General features: G+C 38.3%; 1 protein-coding gene across 2 annotated transcripts in view; it reads right to left on the reverse strand.

The window, feature by feature from the left end:
* The window catches only part of SLC9A7 (solute carrier family 9 member A7), a 161,337-nt gene that overhangs the window by 55,322 nt on the left and 93,841 nt on the right, over positions 1 to 12,174 (reverse strand). For both annotated transcript variants that reach the window (XM_045860498.1, XM_045860497.1), the window contains exons 5-6: positions 10,365 to 10,477; positions 35 to 140 (exon numbers count right to left, since the gene is read on the reverse strand). In XM_045860498.1, coding sequence (XP_045716454.1) covers positions 35 to 140; positions 10,365 to 10,477 — 219 coding nt within the window. The remainder of the gene's footprint in view (positions 1 to 34; positions 141 to 10,364; positions 10,478 to 12,174) is intronic.

The following is a 12,174-nucleotide window of genomic DNA, read 5'->3' on the forward strand; positions in this document are numbered from 1 at the left end:
TCTCTCTTCCCTGGGCAGAAATATTATTACTTACGAGGATAGCACAATGGCAACAGCATCATTTAGGACACTTTCTCCAAACAGAAGTGCATAAAGGTCCACATCTGCATGTAACTCATTAAATATTGCCAGTACAGTCACTAAAAAGTAAGTAAAAAGCACATAAATTAGTTTGTTTCTGGCCTTAAGCCATGGATGACAAGTTTATAGAAGCAATTCTTATCTTCAGTGGGACTGGGTAGTTTGGGAGGCAGGGAGTCAAAGGTGCATTGTCTGTCTATGGTAGAAACAAAAATGGCAGTCTTCTTAATCAGAATGAGTTGTGAGATGATGCTTGATTCTAATAACACTGCACCAAAACACTGCCCTTCCCTCTGTAATCCCATCACAATTTCTAAAAAACTCTTTTAAAAGATTTAACTGATTAGCTTTGGCTGGTGTGGCTCAGTGGATTGAGCACTGGCCTTCGAACCAAAGGGTCGCTGGTTCGATTCCCAGACAGGACACATGCATGGGTTGTGGGCCAGATCCCCAGAAGGGAGCATGCAAGAGGCAACCACACATTGATATTTCTCTTCCTTTCTTTCTCCCTCCTTTTCCCTCTGTATAAAAATAAACAAACAAACAAACAAACAAATAAATAAATACAATCTTTTAAAAAGATATAATTAATTTATTTATTTTTATAGAGAGGGGAAGGAAGGGAGAAAGACAGGGAGAGAAACATTGATTGGTTGTCTCTCTTACGCACCCCAACTAGGGATTGAATTCACAATCTCAGTATGTGCCCTAACTGGGAATTGAATCCACAACCTCTTGGTGTATGGGAGAACATCCAACCAACTGAGCCACACTGGTCAAGGCTATTATGAAACTTTAAAAAATAATACCAATTAATGTGATTCGGCTCTACTATTGGGCAGAAACCCTATTCTATCAACCACTCTGTTCCCAGAACCCAGCAAAACCACAGGGCACAGAAAAGGCTTTAATAACACTTCATGAAATAAGTCTTTGGTTATGACAGACTATACATAATTACACTTCACATAGTCTCCGTATTTCTTAAGCATTTAAAAATCTGCTAGTCTCCAGACCAGTGCTTCTCAAATTTTTGTCTTCAGGACTCCTTTTATACTCTAAAAAATTATTGAGGCCCCAAAAGAGCTTTAGTTTTGTGGGCTATAGCTATCTATATTTACTGGATTGAGAAAAACAGGAAAAAAATAAATATTTGATTTTAAATTACTAATAAACCCATTTATATGATAACATATTTTAATGGAAAATAGTATTTTCTAACAAAAAAAATAGTGAGGAGAGAGACATTCTTATACATTTTCTCAAATCTTTTAAAATCTTGATTAATGTAAGACAGATGTTTCCTAGTTCTGTTTCATTTGATCAACAGAGTCAATATCACACATTATGCAGGCAGTGGAAAACCCCACTCCACTGTATACTTGTTAAAGAATGAAAGTAAAAATGACAAATAATGTATTATTGTTATTGAATCAGTTTTGGCCTTATGGACCCCCTGAAACATTTTTGGAGTTTCCCAACTTTGGCTCCATTGCAATTTGGGACCAGGAAATTCTTTGATGTGAGGGACTATCCTGTGCATGGTAGGATATTTAACAGCATCCCTGGTCTCTCCCCACAGGACACCAGTAGCACTGCACACTGAGCATCTGGATGCCTGATTGTAGCAGGAGTTGTGGCACCAGCTAAGGACTGCTAGCCAGGATAAACAGCTATTTGTTTAAGCTGTTATTGCCAGATTTTTCTGTTATTTGCAGCCAAATGCATTATAAACTGATACAATTAGAAAAAATAAACCAAACAAATGTTTAGCTTAGTGAGTTATAAGCCAACCACTCTTGTAATCATCATTCAGTTCAACAAATCAGACTTGGCTAGCCTCCACAGAACTCCTTCCCTATGTTCCATCCTAATCTCAAACCCCTTCCTTCACTCAAAAATAATCACTAAACTGATTTTATAATAATTGCTTCCTTTCATTCTCTTGTAGTTTGACCACCCAATATATATTCCCTGACACTATCATTTGGTTTTGCATATATTAACATTTATTTTTAAATACTTTTTTACATCTCTTTTACTTCACAGTTACCCTTTCCACTCCTGTCAGTTCCCTGTTCATAAGCCCTACTGTTTAGTCCTCTCATTTCTCAATTTTCTAATACTGATATATATAGTTCTTTCATAATTTCTATCATTTAAAAATTTCCTTCAGGTTCTGATGCAATATTAATAAAGTTTGATCTGACTTTGGGACCCTATTTTTTGTATGACTTCATTATTTGTAACTTTATTATTCAGAAGGATTAACTTCATTTTTCTTACAAAATGTTTGCAAGTTCAATCTCAATCCATTTCTGCTCCTCATACTAAATCAGGGGTAGAAGGCCTAGAATACACTTCCTACTTTCATGGCTCTAGGGCTCCCTCTTCTGGTTTTACATTGAAGTATTAAAAATGTGGCCTCTGGGTGTACCCACCTCCCCAGCACTCTGAGATCTATATTCTCTGGTCTCTTCCTCCACAATATCTGAGCTTTCTTTCTCCTTTAAAAAAAGATTTTATGTATTTATTTTTAGAGAGAGGTGAAGGGAGGGAGAACAAGAGGGAAAGAAACATCAATGTGTGGTTGCCTCTCGAACGACCCCTACTGGGGACCTGGTCTACAACCCAGGCATGTTTCATGACTTGGAATCGAACCTATGACCCTTTGGTTCACAGGCTGGCACTCAATCCACTGAGCCACACCAGCCAGTGCTATTTTCTGGATTATTTATTATATAAACAATATCTGTGGCTCCTTACATAAAACCTATAATGGTTAATTTTATGTGTCAACTTGATTGGGCCATAAGGTACCCAGATATTTGATTAAACATTATTGCAGATGTGTCTGTGAGGTTCTGGATAAGATTGACATTTGAATCAGAAGACTGGATAAAGCAGATGGCCCTTCCCAATGTGGGTGGGACTCATCCAGTCTGTTTAAGGTTTGACTTAGAACAAAGACAGAGTAAAGGAGAACTATCTCTGCCTGGCTATCTTTGAACTGGGTTGTCAGTCTCCTCCTACCTTTGGACTTGGACTGAAACTACACCATTGGCTTTCCTGGTTCTTAGGATTTTGGACTGCCAATCTTGGGACTTCTCAGCTTCCATAACTGCATGAGTCAATGCCTTATAATACCCCTCCCTCCCTCCCTCCCTCTCTCTCTCTCTCTCTCCGCCCCCCAATCTCCCTTTCTCCCTCCCTCCTCTCTGTCTCTACACACATACACACATACACATGCATCTCCTATTCTGTTTCTCTGAAGAACCCCAACTAATACAAGACCTTTACTCTAGTAGTTTATCATTATGGTTGACCTTAAATGACATGAAAGTTAGGGGTGCTGACTGCCTTGCACATTTGAAAATCCACATATAATTTTTGTCTCCCCTAAACTTCATTGCCCCTCTGCATCCACAGGGGATTGGTTCAAGGATCCCCCTGCAGATACCAGAATCTGCAGATGCTCAAATCCCCTCTATGAAGTGGGGTAAATCAATGCATACATTTGACCCTCCACATCCACAGACTCCCAACTATGGGCTGAAAACTGTACAAGTATTTATTGAAAAAAAATCTACATATAAGTGGACCCCTGCAGTTCAAACCCTTGCTCAAGGGTCAACTGTATATGACATAAGAATTATCTTGTTTTTAACCCAATGTTGAAGAAAAATTAACATTGATAACAACTGTGCTAAACATTTTACAATCTCATCTAGTCTTCATAAAAGCCTATGGGTAGCACTATCATTTCCCCCAATTTAGAGAAAAGAAATCAGGTCCTTTATGATGGGCTACTTTCTACTGCAGTATTGAAATTCCTAAAATCTTGGTGGTTGAACCCAAGAATAGTTTTATCTGTTATTCATATAATATGTCCACTGGGGGTTGGCACCAGAGGCCTCTGTTCACATCACTCACTCAGGGACTCAAGACTGATGGAGGTTAATCTCCACAAACATAGCACAAGGCTGGCAGCCCAGGGTGCCTGAGTCTCAGGACTTTATCAGTCAGGGTCCCAGCAGGAAACAGATGACATCCTCAAATTAAGCAATGGGAGGAGTGTTTAAGAAGGGATTATTTATAGAAGTGTGGTGAGAGTACAGGAAAGCCACAAGGGAGAGGGCAGTACTTGAGGCTGAAACAGGGTGCTTTATCCCATCCCTAGGCTCAAAGGGACCAGTGAAGGAGTGATAGTCAGAACCAGGAACTATATAGAGAGGGTCACCTGAGAAGAGCTGTAACTTTTGATCAAGGGACACAACCAGCCCTCAGGAGCCCTGCATCCCCACCTTCCTTCTTTTGATCCCCCTCAAACAAATCCAATGGGCAACTAGAAGGCAAAGGAACCTCTGAAATCTTCCATACAAATCAGCCTCTTGGCATGGAGAGAGTGGAGAAGGGTGACAAGTCTGGAGGGGCACATAGAAGTATACAACATAGCCACCAACTATGAGAACGTAGTACACAGCAAAGATAAAGATTTCAGTAAAGCATTTCAGCTACCTGATTTTTGAAAGTTCTGAGTTTTAAATACTGTTTTCCTAAAATATTACAATTATCAGTGGTAAAAAAAAATGTACAGTTAACTCATATATTCACAATGAAGGATAGGTTACATAATTAATAATAATAATTAGCATTTCTTCTACTTTAGTATAAATAAAAATTTATTTTCTACTGTTTACACTGATGTTCCTGCTAAGGGCCCTGGAGATTTCTAAGCAGGGAGACAGTGTAAACTGATCAACATTTTATTTTATTTATTTTTATTTATTTATTTTAAAGATTTTATGTATTTATTTTATTTAATATATTTAATTTTTAATATATTTTATTCATTATGCTATTACAGTTGTCCTATTTTTTCTCCTCTCATTTATTCCCCTTTGCCCTGCACCACCCCTCCTACTAGCACTCCCCCACCTTAGTTCATGTCCATGAGTCATACATATAAGACCACTGGCTTCTCCAGTTCCTATCCTATTCTTAACCTCACCCTGTCTATTTCCTACCTACCATTTATGCTTCTTATTTCCTATACCTTTTCCCCCCAGTCTCTCTGATCCCCCTCCCCCTCCCTGCTGATAACCCTACCTGTGATCTCTATTTCTGTGAATCTGTTCCTGTTCTAGCTGTTTGCTTAGTTCATTTTTGTTTCTTTTTCTTTAGGGTCAGTTGTTGATAGTTGTGACTTTGTTGTCATTTTACTGTTCATATTTTTCATTTTCTTTTTCTTAACTAAGTCCCTTTAACATTTCACATAATAAGGGCTTGGCGATGATGAACTCCTTTAACTTGTCTTTATTTGGGAATCACTTTCTCTGCCTTTCCATTCTAAATGATAGCTTTGCTGGATAGAGTCATCTTGGATATAGGTCCTTGCCTTTCATAATTTTGAATACTTCTTTCCAGCCCCTTCTTTTTTAAATTTTTTAAATTTTATTTTAATTGTTGTTAAAGTACAGTTTTCTGCCCTTTACCCCCATCCCAGCCCACCCACCCCCAGCCCTCCTTACCTCCTTCCTGTTTCCACCCCACCTTGTTATTGTCCATGTTTCCTTTATACTTCTTCCTTCAAACCCTTCACCTTTTCCCCTGAAATTCCCTCTCCTCTCCCCTCTGGTCACTGTCAGCCTGTTCTCAATTTCAGTGTCTTTGGTTATATTTTGCTTGTTTGTTTGTTTTGTTGATTAGGGTTCTTGTTAAAGGTGAGATCATAGGTATTCGTCTTTCACTGCCTGGCTTATTTTGCTTAGCATAGTGCTTTCCAGTTCCATCCATGCTGTGGCAAAGGATAGGAGCTCCTTCTTTCTTTCTGCTGCATAGAATTCCACTGTGTAAATGTACCACAGTTTTTTGATCCATTCATTTACTGATGGGCACTTGGGTTGCTTCCAGCACTTGATTATTGTAAATTGTGCTTCTATGAACATTGGGGTACATAGGTTATTTTGATTGGTGTTTCAGGGTTCTTAAGATATAATTCTAGCAGTGGAATTGCTGAGTCAAAAGGTGGATCCATTTTTAGTTGAACTCCTGCAGTTACTGGCTCCCATAATTCTTGAGTCATTTATTTTGTGCATGATATTTACTGCTTTGTACTGAGTGTTCACAGTGCTAAGTGCTCTTTAATACGCTGATGAAATATTCAGGAAAAGTTAGTTGAATTAACAAATTAAGGTTCTTTGTCTTTCCTTCTTCTCCTATCTGCTATTCTTTTATTTTTTCCACTGTTTTTTAGAAACCTGTACCAGCACTCCTCAGTCAGTTCACTGCAATTTCTCTGTTCATAATACAGTTGGAAACAGCTGTTGTGACCCCGTTCTCTTTGATTCAAAGGTTCTGCTGTGGGTGGGACAATTTGTTTACTCCCCACTTTTAGAAGCCACTCAACTAGTTTGTCATCCCCCATCATCTTCCTGGTGTCAGCACCTGTATTCCTCATCATGGATCGGCACAGCCTTCCTCAGAAGGGGAATGGCAGAGCTCCTGCCTTGCTTTATAAGATGATAGACAGGAAGAATGAGAAACTAAAACTCAGAGCAGTCAAATTCAGACCACTGCTGTATAAATGCTACTTGTGGACTTCTGGCCAAGATGGAGGCATAGGTAGATACACTTTGCCTCCTCACACAAGCAAAGAAGGACAACAACAAATTAAAAAAAAATCAGAACTGCCAGAAAATCAAATTATATGGAAGTCTGACAACCAAGGAGTTCAAGAAGAAACATTCATCCAGACTGACAGGAGGGACAGAGATAGGCAGCCAGGGCAGAGAGGATATGTGGCAAGGAAGTGGCTGGAGGACCAGAGTGGTCCCACATTTGCATGTGGATAAACTGGGCAGAAGAACTGTGGAGCAAGACAGACTGTGCAACCCAGGGTTTCAGTGCGGGAAAATAAAGCCTCAAAACCGCTATCTCTAAAAACCTGTGGGGGTTAAGGTGGCAGGAGAAACTCCCAGCCTCACAGGAGAGTTTGTTGGAGAGACTCACAGGGTCCTAGAACATACACAAACCCACCCACCTGGGAATCAGCACCAGAAGGGCCCAGTGTGCTTGTGGTTAACAGGGGGAGTGACTGAAAGCCAGCTGAGAGCCGAGAAAGCAATATTGTTCCCTCTCAGCCACCTTCCCTACAGACAGTGCCTTGGGGTACCCTGCCTTGGTGAATACCTAAGGCTTTGTTCCTCAACAAGCACACCAAGACAAAAAATATGTCCCAAGTGAAAAAAAACACATCAAAGCTCCAAAAATAGAACTAAGCAATAAAGAGATAGCCAACCTATCAGACACAGAGTTTAAAACACTGGTATTCAGGATGCTCACAGAAACGACTGAGTATGGTTACAAAATAGAGGAAAAAATGAAGGCTAAGCAAAGTGAAATAAAGGAAAATTTACAGAGAACCAACAGTGACAGGAAGGAAACCGGGACTCCAATCAACGGTTTGGACCAGAAGGAAGTAATAAACGTTCAACCAGAACAGATTGAAGAAGCAAAAATTCAAAAAATGAGGAGAGGCTTAGGACCCTCTGGGAAAACTTTAAACATTCCAACATCTGAATCATAGGGGTGCCAGAAGGAGAAGAGGAAGAGCAAGAAATTGAAAACTTATTTGAAAACACAATGAAGGAAAACTTCCCTAATCTGGCACAGGAAATAGACTCCCAGGAAGTCCAGGAAGCTCAGAGTCCCAAAGGAGTTGGACCCAAGGAAGCACACACCAAGGCACATCATAATTACATTACCCAAGATGAAAGATAAGGAGAGAATCTTAAAAACATCAGGAGAAAAGGAGACAGTTACCTACAAAGGAGTTCCCATAAGACTAGCAGCTGATTTCTTAAAAGAAACCTTTCAGGCAAGAAGGGGCTGGAAAGAAGTATTCCAAGTCATGAAAGGCAAGGACCTACATCTAAGATTACTCTAATGATAGCAAAGATATCATTTAGAATGGGAGGGCAGATAAAGTACTTCCCAGACAAGGTGAAGTTAAAGGAATTCATCATCACCAAGCCCTTATTATATGAACTGTTAAAGGAACTTATCCAAGAAAAAGAAGAAGATCAAAAGTAAGAACTGTAAAATGACAACAAACTCACAACTATCAACAACTGAACCTAAAAAAATAAAAACAAACTAAGCAAACAACTAGAACAGTAACAGAATCACAGAAATGGGGATCACATGGAGGGTTATCAGTGGGGAGGGGGAGGGGAGAGAATGGGGGAAAAGATTCAGGGAATAAGGATAATTGGTAGGTACAAAATAGACAGGGGGAGGTTAATACTAGTATGGGAAATAGAGAAACCAAAGAACTTATATGTATGACCCATGGATATGAACTAAGGTGGGGGAATGATGGTGGGTGGGGTGTTACAAGGCAGAGGGGAATAAAGGGAAGAAAAATATGGGACAACTATAATAATCAATAAAATATATTTTAAAAATAGAAGAAGAAAAACCATGCTGGGGTTATGTGATTACCTGTTATTTATTTTTAAAAATACTAGGAAAACAGAAATCGATGCCTGTGTCAGATGCTATGTTCAATGCTTGACATGTGTTATTTCATTTAATCTTCATAATAGTCCTAGAAAATAGGTTCCATTATTCCTACTTCATAAATAAGTAAACTGACACCAGCTCAGTGACTAGCAAGGCTAAAATGAAAACCTTTGCCTGCAACTAACTCCATATTCCACAGTCTTTTCACAAAGCAGGGTGCTTTAACCAACCAAGTCTTCAATATCAACTAACTTAGGGCATTTGGAGTAAATTATGGGATTTAAAAAGTCAATGATTTGGGGGCCACTGAGGTTTTTTTGTATTACATAACTGTCTGGAGTGGTGCTATTCACATGTGGCCACTTAAATTTAAATTACTTAACATAAAATAAAATTTAAAATTGTTATTCAGTTGCACTACCCCACATTTGAAAAATCCACCTGTGACTATTGGCTACCATAATGGACTGGGAAGGTTACAGAACATTTCTAGTATCACACAAAGGTTTATGGGATATCTCTGATCTAGAGGATCCCCAAGAGGTATGGTGAAGTTGTAGGGAATCTTATTATCTTTAAGATAATTACTGTCCAGGATGTTAAAGGACACTGTAGACCTTTCTATCTCCACTATTAAGACAGGATCAGATTTTTCTCTGTAAATTCTTTTCCTAAGGTGTACCCTCAATAGATGACATTAGAGGAAGGAATAGCTGTAACTACTTCACACAAACTTTTTAAATTATGGGTTCCGACTTGGAGAAGAGAGATTTTTGTTTTGCTTTGCTTGTTTGCTTTTGAACTGTAAGGGAGGAAAGACATAAGAATTGGTTTAACTTTTAAGAATTGGTTCAACTAACACTTGAAAAATATAAGGTAAAAAATTTATGTTTAAGAACCGCATCACAGTGTGCAGTCATGTAGAAACACTGCACAAAAGGAGTCTACAAATTAAATTATACTCACTATAGGTACCAGTGTGCACTTCCACTAAGATAAAGTATTATTTATACCAAATGGTATGTTTCATGAAAGAAGTCAAAAGCACAACACTGAAAAATAAGACAGTCTATGTGTAAAAATTATGAACAAATTAGACATTCTCAAATGAAAGACAAAAAGAAAATATAGGTGGGAGCAACCCAAGTGTCCATTGGCAGATGGAAGGATAAACAGAAATACAGTATCTACATATAATGGAATATTAGGCTTAAAAAGGAAGGAAATTTTGACACATGCTATAACATGGATGAACCTTGAGGATATTACATGAAGTGAAATAAGCCCATCACAAAAAGACAAATACTATATACTTAATTCTACTTATATGAGGTATCTAGAATAGTAAAACTCAGATACAGAAAATAGAACAGTGGTTGCTAGGGGCAGGGAGAAGAGGATATGGGGGGTTGTTTAATGGGTACAGAGTTTCAGTTTTACAAAATGAAAAACTTCTGGGGGTTGGTTGAACAACAATGTGAATATACTTAACACTACTGAACTGTACACTTAAAAGTGGTTAAAATGGTAAATTTTGTTATGTGTTTTGCCACAGTTAATAATAATAACAATAGGGAAATGAATGCATGATTTTCTTAGAAAAGCCATCTAAGTCTATTAGACTTACTGGTCTCTTCCTCTACCATTCCATGTTAATCCTACATTCTCTCTAATGCAACAAAAGTTCATGATTGCTCTGAAATTTTTAAGATTTAAATAATGAAATACCATAATGGTAGTGCAAAATATACAAATACCTGGGTCAGTGGCAGAGATAATTGCTCCAAAAAAGAGACAATCTGTGTAGTAAAATTTATCTGTGAGTTGTCCCACCATCTTCATGAGCTTCACCACACCATACATGAGATTTCTATAAGGAAGGAAGATAAACTATGTCAGAAGAGAAAAAAAATAGAAGAAAACTCTCCTAACTGAGTAAACTAGCAAATGTGCAAGCAGAGTAGTACTAGAATACTGTACTTCAAGACAGAGTCATGAAAGCATCAGGCAGCTGCTGTGGTTGAACATTTACCAGGAACATGTGCAATAAGACTTTGGCATCAAGTAATAGTTTGCAATTAATGTCACTTGCTGGAACCTCTGAATATTCCATTTTTTATAGTTGTGCTTACTTGTAACTATAAGGAATGGTCCTCAATTAGCAATAAAGATATCTTAAGCAGCTGAGTAATAGAAAAGAAAGAAAGAGAAGGAACCCTGCATAATGTATAACAGATTTCTATAACACCCACAGGATTCTAAGAAAGTGTGTTTAAAGTCATGGACATGCGTGGACTGGATGAAGTTGGGGAGGAAAACAAATGTGTTAGCCACAAAGTTCAAGTGAGCAACATTTCCTGCCAAGAGTTATTTCAAAAAAGGGAAAAGGCAAAATTCTCTAAACATCCAATTAAAAATTAGTGTACCTATCAACATATCTGGCCTCTTCTTCTTTGCATGGATTTGACAGGCCAGCAGCAGTCCTCCTTATGCTATGCAGAATATGATGTGGTACAAGAGGGATCATGAAGTTCAATATTTGAACTTCATCTGGAGCACATTTCCTCAACTAACAAATTGGGAGGAGTGAGGGGTGTTAAAAGACCTAGTGACTTTTACTAAGGTTACTGTTACTAAGGTTGTATGTGTGTATATGTGCATGTGTGTGTATGTCTGTGTGTGTACTGGCAGTAGCTCCAGGGGTTAAGGGAATAAAAATAACCACAAAATAGACTCTTTGCACCCTAAAGTCAATCCCCTGATAGTAACATTCTTGATAGTTAGAACCATGTCTTGCACACCTTTATATCCTGGGTGCCTAGAACAAGTAGACTAAGATAGGAGCTCAAGAACTATTTGCAGAATTTAATCCTTTTGAGAATAAATAACTGTAGGTTAATGCTTGTTTACTGTGTGCCAGACACTGTTCCAGGCACCTGAGAAGTTCTATTTCAATTTATAGTAACCCCATGATACAGATTTGATTTGCCCTTTGTTGCTTATTTCATCTACCTTTTAAATATTTTCTAAAAGCACACCTTCCTCTTCATTTCCTTCTACCACAAACTTAGACATGGTTACCAGACTTCTTTCTGGCAGCTTTTCCCCCATCTTGCTTCCATTATCACCAATGTTTGTTTTCTGAGCACTTCCTTACTTTTTGGCATTATAAGGTTCTCCATTCTCATCTTGTATATATGCTGCCCCAGCCCTAGAATCAGCCACACATGCAAAGGGACATGATTCTTTTTATTGGATAATGATATTAGAAACCAAGGCCTGAGGACCAGGTGTAATTTTATTTCATTTTAATTAATATTAATTTAATTTAAATAACCACAAATGGCTAATTGTTACCACACTGGACAATGTAGCTATGGATCTTACCTGCTGTTACCATAAATACTTGACTCTGGTGATTGCCAGGGGGTAGGGGGTGGGGAAATGGGGAACCATTGCTCAGAGAGTACAACTTCCAGTAATAAGATTAACAAGTTTTTGAGACCTATAGCATGGTTATAGCATGGATTATAGCTAATAATGCTATGTCATTTTCTTGAAATTTGA

Source organism: Phyllostomus hastatus, unplaced genomic scaffold, assembly GCF_019186645.2.
Source record: "Phyllostomus hastatus isolate PE091 unplaced genomic scaffold, TTU_PhHast_1.1 phas_scaffold_200, whole genome shotgun sequence".
NCBI lineage: Eukaryota > Metazoa > Chordata > Mammalia > Chiroptera > Phyllostomidae > Phyllostomus > Phyllostomus hastatus.